The following is a 22814-nucleotide window of genomic DNA, read 5'->3' as shown; positions in this document are numbered from 1 at the left end:
TGCCTGAAGGGAGAATATATAACAAAAGAGGACCTTGGTAGAGCTAGATAGACTCACATGAGTCTAGCCATGGTGCTTATTTAGGGGCTTGGGCATTGTGGTCAGGCAAACCTGTATTCAAATCCCAGCTCTACTACCTACTGAGAAACCTTGAGCAGGTTATTTTGTAACTCTTTGTGCCTCAGTTTTCTCATCTATAACATGTGGGAAATAATCTCAGAAGGTTAGTTTAAGGATTAAGTGAGATAGAGAAAATAAAGCTCTCTAATTTCTGGAGCATAGTAAATAGTCAGTGAAATGATCATATGATGATAATGTATTGATGAAAAAGTTGGTTGCAGAACAGTTCACATTTTTTAAAAAAGATACATACACATGTACACAGAAGTTTTGAAAGGACAAATGCCAAAGTGTCAGTAGTAATTACCTCTGAGGAGGAAAGGAGAGCAAAGTAAAGGAAGAGACTGTCACTTTTACTCTGTACATGTCTGGGGTTTTGTTATGGTGGTGATGGTGGACATTTTGTTATTTTTTGCATTGTTTTCAACAAATGTGCTACTTTTGTAGTTTTTAATGACAATTTTGTTTCTTAATCATTTCTGAGCCTATTTTGTCTCTTTGTAAACTTTGAACAACCAGAGTTTGTTTTTTTGCTTGACAGAATGTTTTTGATTCAATGGATATACCACACTGATTTCTTGAAGAGAAGCTTCTGAGTCCTAGATTACAGTGAACTAGAAGGACTGAGAAACTGGCTTAGAGCATGGGGTGGTTGTGTGGTAAGTCTGGTGACAAATTGCCTCTGTACAGTGATAATCGGAGCTTTAGTTAATGGACATATGCACTACATGCTATAGTAATACATATTATGTGGAAACGTTGTTCGTTATTACAGGAAAGTAACTAATGTTTGCAAAGAGCTTATTATGTGCCATAATAAACAATCTCCTTCAATCCTGTAAGTAAATATTATTTTCATTTCAAAGTGAAAGAAACCAAGGCTCAAAGAAGCTGAATAAATTAATCAGGACCAAAATGCAATATTGTAAAATAAAAATAGTTTACCATTTGGCATGCAGAGAAATTGGTGGCAGCACTGTCACTTAATAGTAGATAATCAGATTGATAATCTGATCTGTCAAATTGCAGATCTCCTAGGTAAGTCTTGGTATCGGAAAGGTGGGAGAGGGCAGGGTTTATAACTCCCTAGTTACAGGAGAATATCGCAGAGAATGGTTTAGCAATGAGCTGTGTAAACCGAATCTCCGAGTTGCTAATCCTATACTGTCTCTTTTTTTTTTTTAACCTAAAATTGAAGTTGGTTTTTAGTTTACCAAAGTTTCAAGATAAGACAATTAGTTTGTGTCTGAAGTGTTATATTGGAATAATTAATATTTAATTATCTTCCTTCATGAACTGTGGAGCTCCCTATTGAGAGCTTTTGTGGTAGCCAAGCAAATCCTTCAATAAAGCTTTTGTTCTCTTTGTTAATCTTGGAACAGTTTGAAAGGTTTTTAAACCAAGGCTTTTTCTTTTAATCCATTCAATATTTACTAAAATTTTTACTCTTTTTATACTTAGAGGAAAAGAATGGTATTTCTCAGAATATTGGGATTAGTTCTTGAGGATGAGAAGAGATAATGTTTGACCTATTTAGAGAATTATGGATGACTTAAGGACACTTGAACTTTTTTTGCCATTTAGGAAATACGTGCTTTGGAAAATATGAAAAATGAGAATTTTCAGTATCAGCAGTAGAAAAAAATTCAATTTCTAGAACTCTATATTAATATTTATGAAACCCATGAAAACTTGAGCAGCTGTATGTCCAAACTTATAGAGAATATGCTGCCTTAGTTTTGAAGATGGACTGAAATTTTGCCTGGATAAAGGGACATTTCTTAAGATAAGCTTTTTGCTTTATTTATGATAGTCGAGAGTATGTATGGACAACCATTTTTAGTAAATTCAAGATGTGTACTGTATTTAATCACCATTGTTTTAAGTTTTGCTTTTGAACACTGAGAAAGAATACAAAGTACATTCTGGCACCAAGTACCTAAGTACCTGTTTACCTCTTTAGATGCTGGTAGACCACTTGTTTTGCTAGTCTTTGGAACTGGAAGGAGTGTCAAATACACAGAAGCCAGAGTCATCTCGGCCAGATGGTGTTTGATACAGATGGATGGTTAGTTGTCATGCAGAACTCCTAGTTGGTAACTTGTTGCTGCCATCTGACTCAAAGAATCATTCACACACACTGGCTGTCAAAAGCATCTTCTCTTCTGTTTTAGCTGTCATGTCTGTGCTCTGTACAGAAGTGTTGACAAGACATTGCTGTTGTACATTTTCAATGTGGTTGTTAGTGATTTTTCTGTTCTGTGGGATCTTTGGTAGTGCTGGAATGTACTTGCTTTGTAATTGTACTGGTTTTTTTTTAAAAATACTGTGACAGTGCAACAATTATCTGACCTTTTAAAAGGACTTTTCAGATAGTAAGTTTGTTAACATCTGTTCAGTGAACAAAAGCATTTACTAAAAAGAAAAAAAAAAACCAAACTTCTTGTTCCTGTTAGTTTCCAAACATAGCAAGTAAACTGAATTCTGCTGGTTATTTCCCAGTTTGATACAGTATCCTCTTCTGGACTTCCCCTCTCATAGCCTTGTGGTCAGAAGCTTTATACTATTTTCTAAATATGTATTTTCTCTTCTCGAATTAGTACGTTTTTTTCTGATAGTATAAGCTTCCCTTTTTTTCCAAAAAAAGAAAAAGAAAATCTTCAGACATGGCCTATTTTTTTTGCATCCGTCTTCTGAAACTTAATTTCCTTTTGTCTTATTTACCTACTGACCTACTGTCTCTGTTTTTCCTATTTTCCTTATAGAAATGTAAGCAAAACCTTATCTCCATTCCTTCAGGTTACTTCTGAAGGCATATCTATTTCTCTTATATTTCCTTATAAAACTTAATTAGTTTATTTATTCGACTAATATTGAGCGTCTCAGTGTGTGCCAGGTACTCTGCTGTACTCTGGAGATGGGGTACTCAGGAGAAAATAGTCTCTGCCCTTGAGGAGGTCATAGTCTAAAGGGAAATCATATATGTAAACGTTTAGGCTAGACCACTGTAATTGATATAATGTAAGTATGTGGAAAGAACAGTAAAAGAACATGGGTCATTGCTGTTCTATTTCCCCTGCTATACTTCCAGAGTATTGGTTTTTAAATTATTACAGAATTTGCTTAAGTTTATAAAGTACTTTGTTAAGTTGTTTAAGAAATAGTTCAAAACTTCAACTTGAAATTATTGTTGATCTATAGATTTTTTTTTCCAGCTAATGAAAACATTTTCAGCATTATTCATTTATTGTAATATGTTATATGCAGATGTGCTAAAGTGTGTTTTTAAGCCAGAAACTAGAAGATGAAAATTACCTGGCAGAGGCTTTCTGAGTTGGTTCCAAAAGAAAATACAAGTCATTTGTTTTTTCAGTAAGGTTGGGGAAAAATATATAGTACATGGAGAATGGACTGAGGCTTGAATAACTTATACATTTATTCTGGGCCCGTCTCTAAGTTTTTTGTACTGGTTACTTAATGCTGGATAGTAGAATATATGTAGCTCTCAAAGAATAGTGAAAGAATGGGTAATTTTTCGTTGATATTTATGAAAAGCTTTGAGTTCTTTAGAGAAAGTTCTAAATACACAGAAGTAGATAGTACAGACTGTAATATCAGCGTGTTTGCTGATTCCTCAGCCCTGGTGGCTCTGTGTAGCCAGGTAAATTTAAAGTATTACAGAATTTGCATTAGAGGTTTAAACCCTTCTTACAGTCAACCTACTCACTCTTTCTAGGGGCTTGGATGTAAGTTTATGTAGGAATAAGAAGTCTTATTTGGGGAAGCCTGGCCCTCGACTGGAATTGGGTATCCAAGGTTCTGTTCTCAGACTCCTAGTCATAGGACATGTGGTTCAGACAGATTCAAAAGACTCATTCTTTTTTTCATAATAGTAAAATTTACTTTGATTTTCTTTTAATTGGATTCTTTATTTCTTTTATTTTTTCAATAAGCATGTACTGAATTCCTCCTATGTGTAAGTTACTTTGCAGAGTTCTATGGGAGTATCAAGTTATATGATACTACCCTCAGGCAACATGCAAAGACAACACACCACTTGGGTTATTTACCAGCTTTGTCAGTTACTCATGTTTGAAGTGTAATACTTACAAAATTTCACCTTTTATTTGGGAAAATGTGGTATTTTGCTTTCATTTCTTAAGCTAATTTGGGAATCTAGGAACAGCTGTGTAATTTATAAAGAACTTTAGATTTATAGATCTCTGAAAATAATAGAGCTTCATTAATTTTGAACTTTGATTAAGTATCAACTCAAAATCGAATATTTAGTATCTATTGAAGTACAGTCCAAGATTATTAGAACCCCATTTCATATTTCAAGGAATTTACAATTTAGTCATTTATATGTTCTTCTAGTGATAGAAATTGTTAAAGAATTCTCTATTATTTTTTGGTCATATATTTTTCAGACTTTGTGCTAATTTGATAATTGTAATGGAATGTTTTCAAATTCCGGGTTTGCAGCATTTGTATTCTCTAATGCAAACTCGTGTCTTCTTTCATTGCTTAATTCTCACAGCCACTGCAATGAAATAGTAAGGTGAATGGATTAAAAATATAAGGGAAATTGAAGTATTTAAGATATCCACTAGAGATTAACCATGTGTTCTCTTGACTTCTTAAAACTTAATCTTATAAGTTTCTGATCAATGTAATTTTATAATTTGTACATGTCCCTTTGATTTTCATAGTGTTTTAGCTATAGCTACTTCCTTTGTGTTTTTGTACTCTAAAAGTAAATTCAAAAGTGTGTTTATTTAAAAGACATGAAATCTTCACTTTTTAAAGTTAGTGGGTATTTTTATAGAATAACTTTAATATAATATCCATTTTGTCATTCATGCTTTTTTTTTATTATTAAGGATTAAATTCTAAATTATAATTTTTATCCAAGAAACTATACATTGAACTCTTAACTGAAATTTCTTTAATTAAGAAGGTTTTTAAAATTTTACAGTGTTTAAAGCATTTTAAATCACTTATGTTTGTAATGATTATAAATGCATTATTGGATCCTATTTTTAGCTCATAAATAAATGCTCCAGTACCTGGGAAATGGCAATATGGGTAACTCATATCTATATGTAATTATTAAGGGACAGTAAATGTATGTACATGTCTGTCAGTAAGTATCAGGCTAACTGGTTTTTATGTCAGCAGACTGAGAACTATGAGCAGAGAATACGTGAGCAACAGGAACAGCTGTCCCTTCAACAAACTATTATTGACAAGCTAAAATCACAGTTACTTCTTGTGAATTCCAGTCGAGGTATGTTCATGTTAAATCTTTATTTATTTCTTAAACCTCTGGGAGAAAAGAAAGATGGAAGTTAAGTTTTTCTATTTTATTTCTCCATTGTTTCTCAGTAGTTCTGATATTTTAATAACTGTGGTACAGTTACATTTATTTAAGAAATGAACAGTTGCAGGAAATGGAAAAATAGACATTCACATATATTATCTGGTGGAACTCTTAAGTTGATAAAACTTCCTAGAAGACAGTTTGTCAATAAATAGCAAAAGCTTTTAAAATGTCTGTGCCTTTTAAACCAAAAATTCAAGTCCTAAGAATATATCATAAGAAAATATTTCTTTAAGTACTCAAGGTATATATGCAAGGATGCTCATCACAGTATAATTTCTAATAATGGAAAACTAGAAATAAATAAATGTTCAACAGTTAAATTACAGTCATTTGTGTAGTGAACAGCTATGTAGCCAAGAAGAGTGATAACAGGTGTTCAGTTACAAACATGAGACATATTCATGATATATAGCAAACTGAGCAAAGCAAGATAAAAAATAAATGTAATTTTATCTATGCAAAAAAAAAAAGATTCTTTTGTGAATTTATGTGTATTGGAAAAGAAAAATTCTGATAAAATATAAACCAAAATGTTAACAGGAATAATTCGTAGATAATAAAAACTGTGGGTAGCTTTTATATTTTTTATTCTTTTCAGCATGTCTGCATTTTCTAATTTTTTAATAATAAGCATAGAGTATTATGCAAATAATTATCATAAACAAGAAATGCATACCTGAAAATATGACTTAAATAAAAGTTTAATTACATTGCTGATGATAACATACAAAGAACATACTTCTAGTTTTCTAAATTCTACATATTTTATATACTACTGATTTGGAAGAGTAGGGGTTTTGTGTGTTTAGTGGGAATGAAAGTAAAAAAATATGAATCAAATATGCCAAAATCTAAATGGGCAAATCTAAATTGTCAAAGTAACTATTATCTAAAGAATTTTTAAAATGCATAGTTTAAAATCTCTACTCTTTAAAATTAGGGGTTTGGGTTTGTATTCTTTTTACTTTTCCAGGTGGTACCAAAAACAAGGATTTCCCACTTATTCCTAAGAGGTTTTTGTCTTACAGATAACAGTTATGGCTGTGTTCCCCTGCTTGAAGACAGTGAAGCAAGGAAGAATAATTTGACTCTTGATCAGCCACATGATAAAGTAAAATCACGAATACCAAAAGAAAAAGAATCAAAGGTAGACTGCGCTGCCGGTTTATTCCCTAAAGGAAATAAATGAGAAATCGGGCTTCTTGAATTATTTAGTCAGTATTCTATCACATTTGAGATGCGCAGGAATGGTGGAGAAAGTGGATAAGATTCTTTTCAACCCTAACACTGCTATTGCAAGAATCAAAATTTAAATGGTGGTACATAACACATCTTCCCCATTTTATTTTCCTGAAATGGATCCACCACTGGAATTCTAAACAGAAGTTATTTATATACAAACAGGTAACTTACATGTTCCTAAATATATTTGAAGCAGTATTTCCAAGTAAAATAAAGACTTAAATTTCCTGTTTCCTAGTATTCTCTTTTCTATCTCACAGGTGTTTACCAAAGAAATAAAAGATTTTACATAGAAAGAAATAAGATAGTAAGACATAGATGATTCTGGGCTAGAAAATAGCATTCTAGTTTTTTCATTTGCCTGTGCTTAATTAAAAAACAAAATCCGCCTAACTAGCTTAAGCAAAAGTCTTCTTTGAAGCAATATAAAAAGGAATATTGCATATCTGCAGAGAGATGTGTACAAAGATGTTCAAGGTACATTGGTTAGAAACAACCTAAACATCTGTCAGTAGCAGAATGGTACATCTTTACAATTAAACATTTTAGAAAAATTAAACTAAATATTTATATGTTAATATACCTAGATTTCAAAAGCAGTGTTGAGTAAAAAATGGAAATTACAAAATGAAAAAATGGGGATAATTTATTTAGATTTTTTAAAAATATAAAACATTATGACATCATTTATAAAAATATAAATGTATAGTAGGAGTATAAAAACATATGCAGGAAGGGTATTCTTTAGAAAAATGAAGGTGGGGAGAAAAGAGACTGATTCTGGGAAAGGAATAAAGAGGGCTTCAGGTATATCTGTAACTTTTCTGTTTTTAAAGAAAAGTTCTGAAGCAAATATGGCAGAATCTTAATGCTTGTTAAATCAGGGTGGTCGAGATATAGATGTATATTGTATTATTCTCCATGCTTTTCTGAATCATTGAAATTTTATGTTTAAAAATGAATTTTTTTAATGAGATGAGTTGGGTTTTAGTGAGATGAAACAGCTCTTGAGTGAAATAATATCTCCTAACAAATGAGGACACTTAACAACCACAAGACAATTAAGTCAAGAGTGCTATATTTATTTATTTATTTCCTTCTAAATCAGGTAGGGGATTTTAACTTTGTGTGTCAAGGTTATTCAGTTACTTATCCCATAACTAAGACTATCTTAACTTGTTTTTATTTAACATCAAATCTGAGAAATCCAGTTTGACAGTTCCCTGTAAATAAAAATTTTAGAATGAAAAATTCCCTACAGTTATCTCCCAGTTCATATTTCTTTATTTAGAATCGTTATTGGTTTTTTTATTTGAATCATTCAGCTCTCTTCACCCCCACTCCAATTTCCGTTTATCTAAAACTGCTAGTAAACACAAGAAACTGTGCCACTGGAACATGTTCAGGTTTATTTTGCAAAAGACAAAATTCAGAAATAGTGATTCTGACTTTTAGAATACAATTTTGTGATAGAGCCTATTATAGTACATTTTAAAATCATTGAACTACTATAAAATGCTGACATAAATTTAGTGCTTAAGTAAATAATATTTGCAGACCATTTTCCTGTTTCAAAGACTTCTAAATGTCATGATTTATCATCAATTTTTAGTCAAAATTCTTATATTATTCCAATTATAACATTTCTCCAAAAATAATAAAATATCTCCAGTTCAAGTACATAGAAAGTATTTTTGAAAGTAGCAGTCTTGATTAGAAAAAAGAGGATAATGTGAAAGGCTCTAAGATATATTAATAATTTAGTTTATTTTGAATTTGGATAATTTGTCATTATGAAAGTTTTAGAGTTTGTCAATTAGTGTTCAAAGAGAACCTTCAAACAGATTTCTTTTTTAAATTATGTTTGTTTTAATTTTGTAAGATGTCTTTATGTCTCAAATATATATATATGTCTGAACAGCTGGGCTGAAATTAAGTGTAAGTAACAGAAATCATGTCAAAGGTAGCTTATTTCCAAAAAATTAATAATGTTGCATCAATTATAACCTTATTTGTGGACAGACCATAAGAGGGAAAAATATAAAGCTCCAAGTAGGAAATAAATCTAAATTCAGTGAGTTCTCTTAATTATCTTTACTAACAGGGGAAAGATTTATTTGACAGCTACGTATTTAACTCTTTGAATAGCTCATCAACTCAATCTTCTTGTACTATAATAAAAATTAGCAGTTTTATATTTCAGTTTTCTTATCTTCCTTTATATATCTAGAGCCAAAGTGCTAATGAGCACTAAACATATAAAGGATTAAAGAGAAGAAATATATTCTAAAAGAATGGATAAATTGGATTTATTGAATATTTAAGAGCTGGCTATATATGCGTGCAAAAATTAGTCCTAATTTAGAAAAATACTGGCCAATTGAAATTAAAATCTTTTCCATTGGCGTATATGTTGATCTGAGCTAATTAAGTTATAATTAAATACACTTTTAGGTAATACAAGTGAAATCCTTTCCTGAAGGAGTTTGATTGGTATGGATATCATTAAGGTTTTTCCAAAATGAAAAAATTCCATGTTGGTTGCTTGCAATTTTGTCAAAGTATGCATGTATACACAAGACAAAGCCTAGAAGGTAGTATGCAGAAATGACTAAGATAATGGTACAATTTTCTGTTTTCAATATGCTTTTATTGTATTAGCCTTCTCAAAAACTAATTGATTTTATTTTTTTTACTGAAGTATAGTTAATTTACAACATTGTGTTAATTTCTGTTGTACAGCAAAGTGACTCAGTTATACATATATGTACATTCTTTTCCATTATGGTTTATCATACTGAATATAGTTCTCTGTGTCATGAAAAACTTAACTGATTTTAGAAATTACATTCCCAATCAGTTGGCCTAGCCTCTGTAATGAATTAGTGACTTAATAGAAATGTTCTGAACCAACAACAGAAGGAGGCTACTGCTAACCACTCACAGTCCTTTCCTCCTCCTATTTGGTGGGTAGTTTGAGGACTGTTTACCTTGTTTAGGACTTGGTTAGGATATTTGAAAAGGGAAAGACCCCCAGACATTATGGCAAATGGCAACTATGGCTGCCTTGGAAAATGAGACACATAGAGTGTAGGAAAAAGGAATATGTTGAGGGAAAAGAGGACCTTTTAGAAAATTGTATTTGAGAAACATGAAATTTATAGTTTAGTCTGTTCATAGAAATCCTACACAAAGAGCATGCAAGAGTCCTTTGATTTCTAAAAGGACATAAAAAAGTCAAGGTCGCAGAACCTGTATCATTGGATGACCCTTAGTATTCTGCTTATAGTTTAGCAACATTAGAGGAGAAGTACTCAGTTTAATGGAAAACTTGAGTTTCACCTCTTGTACACCACTGTAGTTTGTACAGTATTTCTTGTTGAGATAGGATTCATTGTATTATCTGTCATGTAACAAAGTACCCCAAATTTACCCCAATATATAGCAACAACTATTTATTAATCACTTTTTGTGGGTCAGAAATTCAGGAGTGACTTAGCTGGGTAGTTCTGATTCAGGATCTTATGTGATTGAAGTCAGAATGTGGCCAAGGGCTTCCAGTCACCTGAAAGCTTAACGGTGGTTGGAGGATCCACTTCCAAGATGGCTCACTCCAAGATGGCTGTTGGCAAGATACCCCACCACATGGGCCTCTCATCACAGTGTGCCCGCTATCTTCCTCAGAGTAAGAAAGAAAGAGATCCAAGAGAGCAAGGAGGAAGCCACAGTGCTTTCTACAAGCTAGTCTCTAAAATCACACCTTTGCTTCCACTTTATTCTGTTCATTAGAAGCAAGTTACTAAGTGCTCCAGAGATAAGAAAATAAGTTCTTCTTCTTGAAAAAAAAGATTATCAAAGATTTTGTAGACATACTGTATTTAAAAGCATCACAGGGGGACTTCCCTGGTGGTCCAGTGGTTAAGACTCTGCGCTCCCTTGGGCTTCCCTGGTGGCGCAGTGGTTGGGAGTCCGCCTGCCAATGCAGGGGACACGGGTTCGAGCCCTGGTCCAGGAAGATCCCACATGCTGCAGAGCAACCGGGCCCGTGCGCCATAACTACTGAGCCTGCGCTCTGGAGCCCGCGAGCCACAACTACTGAGCCTGCGTGCCACAATCACTGGAGCCCGTGCGCCTTGAGCCCATGCTCCGCAACAAGAGAAGCCACCGCAATGAGAGGCCCTCGCACCGCAATGAAGAGTGGCCCCCGCTCGCCGCAACTAAAGAAAAGCCTGCACGCAGCAATGAAGACCCAACACAGCCAAAAATAAATAATTAAAAATAAATCAAAAAAAAAAAAAAAAGACTCCGCACTCCCAATACAGGGGGCCCGGGTTCGATCCCTGGTCAGGGACCTAGATCCCACATGCCGCAACTAAAAGAGCCCGCGTGCCACAACTAAGACCCAGCGCAGCCTAAATAAATAAATAAATAAATATTTTTTAAAATAAAAATAAAAGCATCACAGGGATTGTAGATTGTGGTATACAGAAGAGGGTACCAAAATATCAAGGGTGTGTGTGGGGGCAGCATAGTATATCATTTACCATATGATAAATATTAATGAGAGTTAAAGGAACCTGGCAGAATTTAATAATGAATTTGACTCTCCTGAATCCTATTGTTATTCATCTCAGAGGAAAGAAATAATCATAGCTTATTATCTTGAGAATAATTTCAAAAATTCTAATATGAATATAGACTTTCCAGAGGAGATTAGCTGAGCAGTGCTTTAGAGAACCAAGAAACTGTCGCATGTTATTACTTTAAAAGTTAAAAATTGTAAGAAATCAAGTAACACAAAAATGCATACACTTATTCTTGGCAAAGACTACCATCTTGTTTGCAGGACACCATTGTCAGACATAGTAACATATGTCATGATAGCAGTTATTATTTAGCAAATTTTATATTTTAATATAAATACAAATTCTGAGCAGGGATCGAACCCAGGCCCCCTGCAGTGGAAGCGCAGACTCCTAACCACTGGACCTCCAGGGCGTTCCCCTGGATCATTTTTATGATCTTGGAAACGAGATTTTTTTATAATACGGCTCTGGGAACCACTTCAGTTGCAAACTAAATGCTACCCTAGGTGTGTAGGGTGTGACAAAAGATTTTGTCATCTTTCTATCCCTTTTTTTTTTTTTTTTGTGGAAGTTATACAAAAGTCTAGAGTGTTTTGACACAAGAAAATATAGAGAGCAAAAATGTAGAATACATAAAAGAATTTAGTGATGTTGGTAAATTTTCTTCACTCATTCATTTCAATAACTCTAAACTGCCCTCTGACTTAAAGTCCTGTTTTAATAACCAAAATAGACATTATTGAATGTTGTAAAGTTTTTTCAGATTCTAGGATCCGAGATACAAAGTATATGTTATATGAGTTTATTTGAACTTTTAATTATTTAGAGACCATGTGTTCATGTGTATAGAGATGTTTTTATGCTTTATTTCTGATTTTCTATATATAATTTATTCTTTATACATCTTTTTTCATCTAAGTTATATGCTTTAAACAAAAGTTTAAAAATACAAAGAATGCAGTTGTTACTGAAAGATGCCAGTTAGACAGTTGGCAAATTTCTAATGTAGCTATCATTGTGATTAGATCAGCAGATACATGGTAGCTTTGAGGAGCAGGAAAGATTTTATAGGTTTAGAACAGTAAAACAGTGATGGAGCTGTGGAGCTGCCATCAGTGCTAACATTAAGAAAGTAGGATGTGCTGTACCTGGCAATTGCAAGTAAACGTAGAAGCTCTGACATGTTTGAAGAAAGCTGATGTCTAAAAATTCACTTGTCAATCAGTTAGACAAGAAGTTTTTTTTTTTTTAAACATCTTTATTGGAGTATAATTGCTTTACAATGGTGTGTTAGTTTCTGCTTTATAACAAAGTGAATCAGCTATACATATACATACATCCCCATATCTCCTCCCTCTTGCGTCTCCCTCCCACCCTCCCTATCCCACCCCTCTAGGTGGTCACAAAGCACCGAGCTGATCTCCCTGTGCTATGCGGCTGCTTCCCACTAGCTATCTGTTTTACATTTGGTAGTATATATAAGTCCATGCCACTCTCTCACTTTGTCCCAGCATACCCTTCCCCCTCCCCGTGTCTTCAAGTCCATTCTCTACTAGGTCTGCGTCTTTATTCCTGTCCTGCCCCTAGGTTCTTCAGAACCATTTTTTTTTTTTTTTTTTTTATATTCCATATATATGTGTTAGCATGTGGTATTTGTTTTTCTTTTTCTGACTTACTTCACTCTGTATGACAGACTCTAGGTCCATCCACCTCACTACAAATAACTCAATTTCGTTTCTTTTTATGGGTGAGTGGACAGAAGTATTTATTGAACTCCTCCTATTTTCCCAGTCTTGGTAGTCCTTGATAGGAATACAAAAAAAAAAAGAGTAAGATCTTTCCCCTTTAAGGAGCTACAATCTGGTTGGGGAAACAAAGATTTGGAGACCCAAAGCAATTAGCAAGCAAATTAAAAGACAATGTGAAGTCCTAATTACATGACAAAATGAAATCCTAATTATCATTTTATGGTACAGATAAAACATATAGGACCTTAATTTAAAAATAAAAATTCCCAGTGAGCTGAAGGTAGGCTTGATCAGGCACTCAACATTTAGTTTAAGTAGGAGAAAGAAAACAAATTCTTAACTTGCTTATGTGGTAGTATGTGCATAGATATGTAAACTTAAATTTTGTGCAGCATTTTAATAGAAAAAGAATAATCTCTAGGCAAGAACCCATATTATTCCAGGCTCCTTTGGAGAACATTAAATAAACTGAAAGCTAAAACTGAGGGTTTTGAAAGAGCAATTTCATTTACTATAACTTTTTTAAATTACATAATCTTGACTTCAGAGGAGAGTGCTTCTTTTTGTTTCCTTATTCTTTATTTTCGTTTCTTTATTCTATAGACGGTTCTTCAGTGAAAGGCATTTGCCCATGGTGTATTCCTCCAGTTATTATATATGACAGTTTTGGCAGACACTGTATGAACTTTAACTTGTTCTGCTGTCTGGCCTTCTGTAGCTTATAAAATCCTAGCCTCTCAAGTCTAGGTCTTGGATGACATCTCCATCCTTAAACTGTTAATATCTCATATACTCTGGACTTCAGGTGCACCACCCACTTCGGGATCTCCATCTGAGTTTCAGGCCCCCATAGCTTCTCTCAACATCTAGATACTTTCTCTATTGCAAGTCTCTTAAACTATATTTATTTGTAGGTTAGGTTTATTGTCAGGTACCTGGTTTTATATACATTGTAAATGCTTTAAAATAGAGTATCGTATACAGGTATATGATAAAAACACCTGTTTTTAAATATGTTTTTATTATTTGAACAGAAGTTAGAAATTGTATCATTAGTCAAGATATGTAACTATCAACTGATTTCCTTGGCAAAGTAAAATATGGTTTACATTATCAAAACACATAGTACCTTTCCTGAGGAACTTTAAAAAAAATATGACTGCTTATGTTCTCAACTTTGTATTACTCACCTTTGTAAAAAAAAAAAAAAAAAAAAAATTTATCCCTGTATTCCTTTAAGGCTTGATTCTTTCTTTTCATCATCTCTTATTAGATAGAAATGCCCATTATACAATGGCACATGACAGCCTAGCCTGGGGATTACAGAGGATTGGAGAAAACGTGTGTATGTAGCAACTTATCTTCTTGGTCAGAGCAAATGTCCCATTCCCCCTGGTTTTGTTTTTAGAGATTGGATCAAATATACCTTCTTTTTATATGTAACACTTCTATATTACTTTTCTCTGGAGATTAGTCTTTGTTTATAGACTCTCTGGTAGAATAATAATTAGAAGGAAAAAAGTTATTCAACAAGTTTATTCATTAAAGTTCATAGTTTTTCCCAAGGTGTCATAACAAATATATCACAAACTCTAAGAAAATTGATATCCAAATCATTTTAATGTTTACATTGAAACTTCCGTTGTAGAAATTGTTTCCAAATCTGAATTATTAATTCATCCTAACTCTTTCCTGTTCTGAGTCTCTGGTTTTGTTTTTGTTTTTTTTATTGAAGTATTGTTGATTTACAGTGTTGTGTTAGTTTCTGGTGCATAGCAAAGTGATTCAGTTATACGTATATATACATATTCTTTTTTATGTTCTTTTCCATTATGGTTTATTACAGGATATTGAATATAGTTCCCTGTGCTATACAGTAGGACTTTGTTATTTATCTATTTTTTATATAGTAATTTGTATCTGTTAATCCCAAATACCTAATTTATCCCTCCCCCACCCCCTCTCCCCTTTGGTAACCATAAGTTTGTTTTCTGTGTCTGTGAGTCTGTTTCATAAATAAGTTCATTTGTGTCATATTTTAGATTCCACATATAAATGATACATGGTATTTGTCTTTCTCTTTCAGACTTACTTCACTTAGTATGATAATCTCTAGGTCCATCCATGTTGCTGCAAATGGCATTATTTCATTCTTTTTTATGGCGGAGTAGTATTCCATTGTGTATATATACCACATTTTCTTTATCCATTCATCTGTTGATGGACATTTAGGTTGCTTCCATGTCTTGGCTATTGTAAATAGTGCCACAGTGAAATTGGGGTGCATGTATCTTTTCGAATTATGGTTCTCTCTGGATATATGCCCAGGAGTGGGATGGCTGGATCATATGGCATCTCTCTTTTTAGCTTTTTAAGGAACCTCCATACTGTTTTCCATAGTGGCTGCAGCAATGTACATTCCCGCCAACAGTGTAAAAGGGTTCCCTTTTCTCCACAGCCTCTCCAGCATTTGTTATTTGTAGGCTTTTTAATGATGGCCATTCTCATCAGTTTGAGGTGGTACCTCACTGTAGTTTTGAATTGCATTTCTCTAATAATTAGCAATGTTGAGCATCTTTTCATGTGCCTGGTGGCCATCTTACGTCTTCTTTGGTGAAATGTCTATTTAGGTCTTCTGCCCATATTTTGATTGGGTTTTTTTTTTTTCTGTTAATGAGTTGTATGAGCTGTTCGTATGTTTTGGAAATTAAGCCCTTGTTGGTCGCATCATTTGCAAAGATTTTCTCCCAGTTTGTAGGTTGTCTTTTCATTTTCTTTTATGCTTTCCTTTGCTGTGCAAAAGCTTATAAGTTTGATTAGGCCCCATTTGTTTATTTTTGCTCTTATTTCTATTTCCTTGGGAGACTGACCTAAGAAAACATTGGTATGATTTATGTTGGAGAATGTTTTACCTATGTTCTCTTCTAGGAGTTTTATGGTGTCATGTCTTATATTTAAGTCTTTAAGCCATTTTGAGTTTATTTTTGTGTATGGTGTGAGGGTGTGTTCTAACTTCATTGATTTCTGTCTAGCTTTCCCAACACCACTTGCTGAAGAAACTGTCTTTTCTCCATTGTATATTCTTGCCTCCTTTGTCAAAGATTAATTGACTGTAGTGTGTGGGTTTATTTCTGGGCTCTCTGTTCTGTTCCATATGTCTGTTTATGTGCCAATACCATGCTGTTTTAATTACTGTAGCTTTGTAGTATTGTCTGAAGTCTGGGAGGGTTATACCTCCAGGTTTGGTCTTTTTCCTCAGGATTGTGTTGGCAATTCTGGGTCTTTTATGTTTCCATATAAATTTTAGGATTGTTTGTTCTAGTTCTGTGAAAAATATCATGGGTAATTTGATAGGGATCACATTAAATCTGTAGATTGCTTTGAGTAGTATGGCCATTTTAACAATATTAATTCTTCTAATCCAAGAGCATGGAATATCTTTCCATTTCCTTGAATCATCCACAGTGTCCTTTATCAGTGTTTTGTAGTTCTCAGCTATAAGTCTTTTCACCTCCTTGCTCAGATTTATTTCTAAGTATTTTATTTATTTTTTGATGCAATTTATTTATTTATTTATTTATTTATTTTTTGGCTGTGTTGGGTCTTCGTTGCTGTGCGTGGGCTTTCTCTAGTTGCGGTGAGCGGGGGCTACTCTTTGTTGCAGTGTGCGGGCTTCTCATTGCAGTGGCTTCTCTTTGTTGCAGAGCACAGGCTCTAGGCACGCAGGCTGCAGTAGTTGTGACATACGGGCTCAGGAGTTGTGGCTCGTGGGCTCTAGAGCGCAGGCTCAGTAATTGTGGCACACGGGCTTAGTTGCTCCATGGCATGTGGGATCTTCCCAGACCAGGGCTCGAACCCGTGTCCCTTGCATTGGCAGGTGGATTCTTAACCACTGCGCCACCAGGCAAGTCCCCTTGATGGGATTTTAAAAGGGATTGTTCTTTTACTTTCCATTTCTGATACTTCATTGTTAGTGTAAAGAAATGCAACAGATTTCTGTATGTTAATCTTGGTGAGTCTCTGTTTTTTAATTTAATACATAATTTTAGTTTTTGCTTTGTTATTATACTAGAAATAATTTTTGAGGGGAGAAGAAACTGAGAAGTGGCATATCACTTTTTAAATCCTCTTCCCTGGCTTCTAAGCAGATTTAATTAGCTCTAATATTGTATATTTCCCCTTTTTGTACCCTTTCTCACATTTCCCATTTTTCTTTTTTCTGCTCTTCTCCAGAGCCCACTAAACAGAGTTACTGTATTCTGTTCTTCCCTGATTTATCTTGACCAAGGCCTGAAAGGCTGTTTTTTCAACCTCAGTAGGTTGGGGCTAGTCCTCCAAAACAATCTAATTTCTCTTATTAATATATTATAATCTGTCATCCTAAAAGTTCTCAAAATCTGTTTTAAAGATATTTGTTTCTTCATACTTCCCTGGCGGTCCAGTGGTTAAGACTCTGCACTTCCAATGCCGGGGGTGAAATTTTGATCCCTGGTCAGGAAACTAAGATCCCACGTGCTGCGTGGCGTGGCCAAAAAAAAAAAAAAGATATTTGTTTTTTAGTTAGAAATGCTTTTTGCATTTGATCTGTTGTGATATGTTGTGGTGGGTGGTTTGGGGGTGTGGTTGTGGGGTTTTTTTGTTTGTTTGTTTGGTTGAATTACATGAAGAAAATCCAGCTTCACACAGATATGTAGTTGGGAAGGGGAAGAGTATTTTAATAACCTTTTTAGAAATTGTAGATATTTTCCTTTGATACTATACCAAAACTTGGCAAGTGGTAATTTCTTAATGTTAGCTGCAGTATGAAAGCTGAAACCAGTGAACTCTTCTGGTACATTAAAAGCCATTGGTCTGTCTTGTACTTTGAATGTATCTTTTACTTATGTATGATTTTGTAGCATCATGAATTGGTCATTTGGAAAATACCGGTTCAGGGAGCTATGCACAACTTCCAAATATTGACTTATTTCATGATATAATATTTTAACTCACATTTAACATCATCACTGATCTCATCAGAAAAGTCTTTTTACTGGGCAGCTGTCAAGATTACTATAACAGAAGTTTTCCAAAATTTGCACTTGAAAACTTATATTTTTTCGTAAACAACAAATCTTTTCAGTTGTTTTCCTTAAAGTGGGAAGCTAGCTTCATTTGCTTTTGAGAAAATGTCTGAATAACCATAGCTTGCATGATAATCATTCTTTCAAGTGAAAATGGCATTCCATTAAAAAAGTGACTAGTTCAGCTTGCAGCTCGAACACTTGCACAAGTGCTTTTCCCCCTGTACTTCAGTATGAAATAGAAGTCCTTTGTGTATATTTCCCATTTTGTCACACAGAATACTAAAAAATGTTAGCTTGGGATCAAAATTCAATAAAATTAATAGTTTTTACTGTGTCATCATCAAGGATATTCTTAGGTGAAACTGGCTTCCTTTTTGATCGAGTATACGGCATTGAAGAATACAATGAGTACAGTTTGGTAACATGGCCTTGGTCATACTCAGGCACCAGCAGTTTTACTCACCATTGCTTTTGTATCATCAGTATAAATGCCAACACAGTAAAAAAGGCAAATAATATTTAATACTATTGTGACAATTGTTGACCCCATGAGTTTCAGGGTCTGGGGTTTGATTTTACCCTACCTACAAGCTAATAAGTTACAACTTCATGGATGCTGGAAGAAGACATGAGACTCCTGGATCAGAGAAAAAAAGGTCTCTGTTATTTATAGAACAGCAAGCAGCTAGAGCATTATATTTGCATTGGTCTCATGGTGGGGGACACAAGGTGGACCCAGGTGGATGCCTGCACATGCAAAGGGTTGCATTATGCTTGTTAAAAGATGGTGTGGTGCCTGATGCATTTCTTGAGCTATTCCACAGAACCCTAGACCTGTGAAATGTTGCATAGTATGTATTCTTCGTGGTAATTTTTAAAGGCACAGGAATGTATTATAGGATCCAAAATCAACAGTAAGAAAACTACTTAGCGGGAATTCCCTGGTGGTCCAGTGGTTAGGACTCCACACTTTCACTGCTGAGGGCCCAGGTTCAATCCTGGTTGGGGAACTAAGATACCGCAACCTATATAACGTGGCCAAAAAGAAAAAAAAAAAAAAGTTTAAAAAAAAAAAGAAAACTACTTAGCTTCATTTTACCATAGAATCTCTAGCTAGCACTTTTCCCAATATTGTATTTTAACAACTCTTATTGAATTTGTAGTCCCCTTTAAGATATTGCTAGAATTTGATGGGGGAGAGATGGGGAGGGCACACCTAATTTATCATTTGCACCTAATATGCTATGTTCTTTCAGTGTCTTTGTTGCTTGCTTAAGGCACTCTTGCCATGTTATGAAAGCTTTTTCCCTGAAAGATTTTTTTTCTTTGCCAATTAGACATCTTTCCATACACTTGATACTTGGCTCTAAGATAAATAGATAGATCCTAGAATCCTGATAAAACTATTGTAAAGTAGTTCCCAGGCATTCTGTAAGTCATTAAACTATGATTTTTTTTTTCTTCTCTGATAAGTTCCTTTTGGAAAACCAAATAATTCCGAGATGGGTATCTTTTGTTTTCTCTCTCCTGTTGTGCTTATCAATAGTGGTGTGATTTTTATATTCCTTATTGGATGGGTTTACCCACCGTTATTTCTACCTCTAATTGCTCTTCACTATTTAACATTAAGGCAGCATGTTTCCCTCTACATTTCATCCAAATAATGATGTGCAGGAGGTCACTGACTTGTCCAGATTCCCTGAAAGTGTCATCTAGAATGTATTCCTGCTGGATGGCCAGTGGCCACAGTAGATGTTGCTTTCCTTCTTGCTGCTGCTGATTGAACATTTTCTCTTCCTCCTCTTTCCCCATGCTGCAGCCACAGAATCCCTGTTCTTGTCCCCGGCTCTTGTTTCTCATCTTGTCCTGAGGACAGAGTGAAAACTTTTTAATAAAGCTGAATCTAAAACTCTCCCTTCTACTTTTTTGATAAATGTCCATTTCTCTTTTACATGAAGAAGATAATAGATCTTTATAGTTAGTTGTTTTTACTAAGTTTTTTCTTGGCAAAGTAAAAAGTTGGTAGTCCTTTATCAGACCCCTAGTTTTGTTTTGAATTTTGCTGTTCTAGGAATGCTTAATCTCAGTTTCTTTAAGGTTTTATCTTTCCCTAAGATTTTTTTATTTTAAGGAGAATGGCCTTGCATTAACAAAGGAAAATGAAGATTAGAAGTGTGAACCAGATTTGAGGAAAAGGTGATTATGTTGTTTTTTTTTAAATTTTTTTAAGATTTATTTTTTTTAATTTATTTATTTATGGCTGCATCGGGTCTTTGTTGTGGCGCGGGCTCTTTGTTGCAGCGCGTGGGCTTCTCTCTAGTTGTGGCGCGCAGGCTCCAGGGTGCGTGGGCCCTGTAGTTGTGGCGCGCAGGCTCCAGGGCGCATGGGCTCCATAGTTTTCATCACGCAGGCTCTCTAGTTGAGGCTCATGAGCTCAGTAGTTGTGGCACGTGGGCTAGTTGCCCCGCAGCATGTGGGATCTTAGTTCCCTGACCAGGGATCGAACCCACGTCCCCTGCATTGTAAGGCGGATTCTTTACCACTGGACCACCAGGGAAGCCCCTGATTATGTTATATTTTAAAATGTGGTGCTCTACAATAGACAGCAGAACAAATGAAAATATATTGGATTGAAAGAGAATTGAGAGTGGCTATCAAGAGAGAGGGTGGGCCTGAAGATACAGATTTTAGGAAATGAATACTCAATAGACCTAACACGAGAATGAACAATAAGAAAGGTGTATAATGAGGGAAGAACAGTGTACCCATGTGTGAACCTTAGAGAATGCCCACATTTTTAGTCTAAGAAGAACAGGGACCAATGAAAACACCAAAACTTAAAAAGCAAACCTAAATATTATACTGGTAGCCAAAAAGGTATCAAGAAGGAGGAGCTGCTCACTAGTATGAAGTACTGTCACTAATGTGAAATTCCCAGTTTCCTGTGGTTTTGTCCTGAGGGTGGCCACAGTTCCAGTGGCTAAAATTCCAATTGAAAGCCCACCACCATTCTGGCTGGAAGAACCAGAAAGGAAAATGAGCCCAGAATAACCACAGTCACCAGAGAAGGAAGGAGCCCCATAAAGGAGAGAGCCAGAGAAAGTAAACCTGAAGTTCTGTGTTTAAACTCAGCCCGTCTCTGGCTCTCCCTAAAACCAAGGATGTGTGGGCAAACTGAAAGCAGTTTGCAGCTGAAGCATAAAGGAATGAACTGAGATCTGAGCTGCTGCTCTTCAGAGGAGTGACAGTTTGGAGTCTGAGTCTAACCAACTTAATTTCCTGCAAAAACAAAAACATCAACACTCTTTGGCACCATATAACAGAGTATCTCCCCAACATAATATTCACAATGTTCTGGGTACAGTCCAAAATTATTCAACATATGGCGAGTCAAGAAAATATGACCCAGTTTCAAGGGAACAGATACAAACCCTGAGATGATGCAGATATTGAGATTATCAGACAAGGATTTTAAGTCAGCTACTATAACTATGCCCAGTCATCTATTAGGAGGTAGTTAGGAAGGCAGGAAGAGAATTAAGGTTTTGAGAGGATAGCATTTAACAGAAAGGTACTCCACTGTCATGCTTTGTCAAATGGTTAACTTTTAATGACAAGTTTGAGAAATACTTGAACTGTGAAATGCTGGTTAAGAAGCTATTGCCAAACTGCCTCTGTTAACACGTAAACTGGTTTGGCAGAACTTGAGTAAGTCTATCTAGGGTGATTTTGGGGTGTAAATTTCTTCTTGGACATTCTTGAGCACAAAAAGGGCCATACCAAAGGTTTTTTCCCCAGGCAGTATTTAAACATCAAAACTTGGCTTATAACTATGCCTCACTGAGAAATATATTTGTTGTATGACAGACAGGTTTTAGAGTCTTAAAAGTAGTTTGCATTGGTGCAGTGTGTAAATGTTACCCTTCTATATCTTCCTCACCATGCTAGATAATAACCCTACTACTTCACTTCTCTAGCTGTCGGGACCTGTAAACTGAGAGGTTAAGAGCCTGGGGCGGTAAAGCTTGGGTTCCAATTGCAGCTACTCCACCTACTAGACTGTAGACAAATATTTGATCTCTCCAGAGCCTTAGTAACTATAGTGAACTTTAAAATCAAATTAAAGTACTTAATTCACAAGATTATGTGGATTTAGTTAAATAATATGTGCAAATTGCTTAAATAACAGCTATTTTCATGAAGATATTTTCTGCTCACCATGGTAGTGGTATGACAAAAAAGTAGTAGTTAATGAAAAGGATTTTCCCAAATCATTTCATTTTAAAGTAGTGTTCAGAGAAGGGGTGAAGGAAGTATGGGAAACCTTACTTTTTAAAATTAGTCACTTAAGTTATTTTTCTATTTTGCATAAAAAGGCATTCCCACAATTAGATATTTCTTCCTATTAAGAAAATTAATTCAGAAAGATAACTTTTTTTTAATGTTTTATTGTAACATTGAATTGACAGAAGTTTTGGGGGATTTACGTTAAATCAAAACCTTGTAAAGAACTTGGAAGTAATTGGGATATTTAATTTTATTTTTATATTGTTTATTTTCTTGCCTCTTCCTTCAGAACTCTGGGATGGATCCCATTTTGCCCTGGAATTGTTCCCGCACTGGCAGTGGATTTGCCTAGCACACTGTGTCATGCAGAACAGACAAG

General features: G+C 34.8%; 1 protein-coding gene across 4 annotated transcripts in view; it reads left to right on the top strand.

The window, feature by feature from the left end:
- The window catches only part of LOC133083907 (TRAF family member-associated NF-kappa-B activator-like), a 37679-nt gene extending 14883 nt beyond the window's left edge, over positions 1-22796 (top strand). The window contains exons 2-4 of one of the 4 annotated variants that reach the window (XM_061179836.1): positions 5302-5410; positions 6535-6653; positions 22725-22796. In XM_061179836.1, the coding sequence (XP_061035819.1) occupies positions 5302-5410; positions 6535-6653; positions 22725-22787 (291 nt within the window). In that variant the 3' untranslated portion in view covers positions 22788-22796. Of the gene's footprint in view, positions 1-5298; positions 5411-6534; positions 6904-22724 lie in introns of those variants that run through there. The other 3 variants (XM_061179835.1, XM_061179838.1, XM_061179837.1) reach the window with 3 other exon arrangements.
- Positions 22797-22814: the final 18 nt, after the last annotated feature.

The sequence above is a fragment of the Eubalaena glacialis genome, unplaced genomic scaffold (genome assembly GCF_028564815.1).
Source record: "Eubalaena glacialis isolate mEubGla1 unplaced genomic scaffold, mEubGla1.1.hap2.+ XY scaffold_847, whole genome shotgun sequence".
NCBI classification, from domain to species: Eukaryota; Metazoa; Chordata; class Mammalia; order Artiodactyla; family Balaenidae; genus Eubalaena; species Eubalaena glacialis.
The sequence above is the reverse complement of the archived record's forward strand: the minus strand, read 5'-3'. Positions and strand labels throughout refer to the sequence as shown.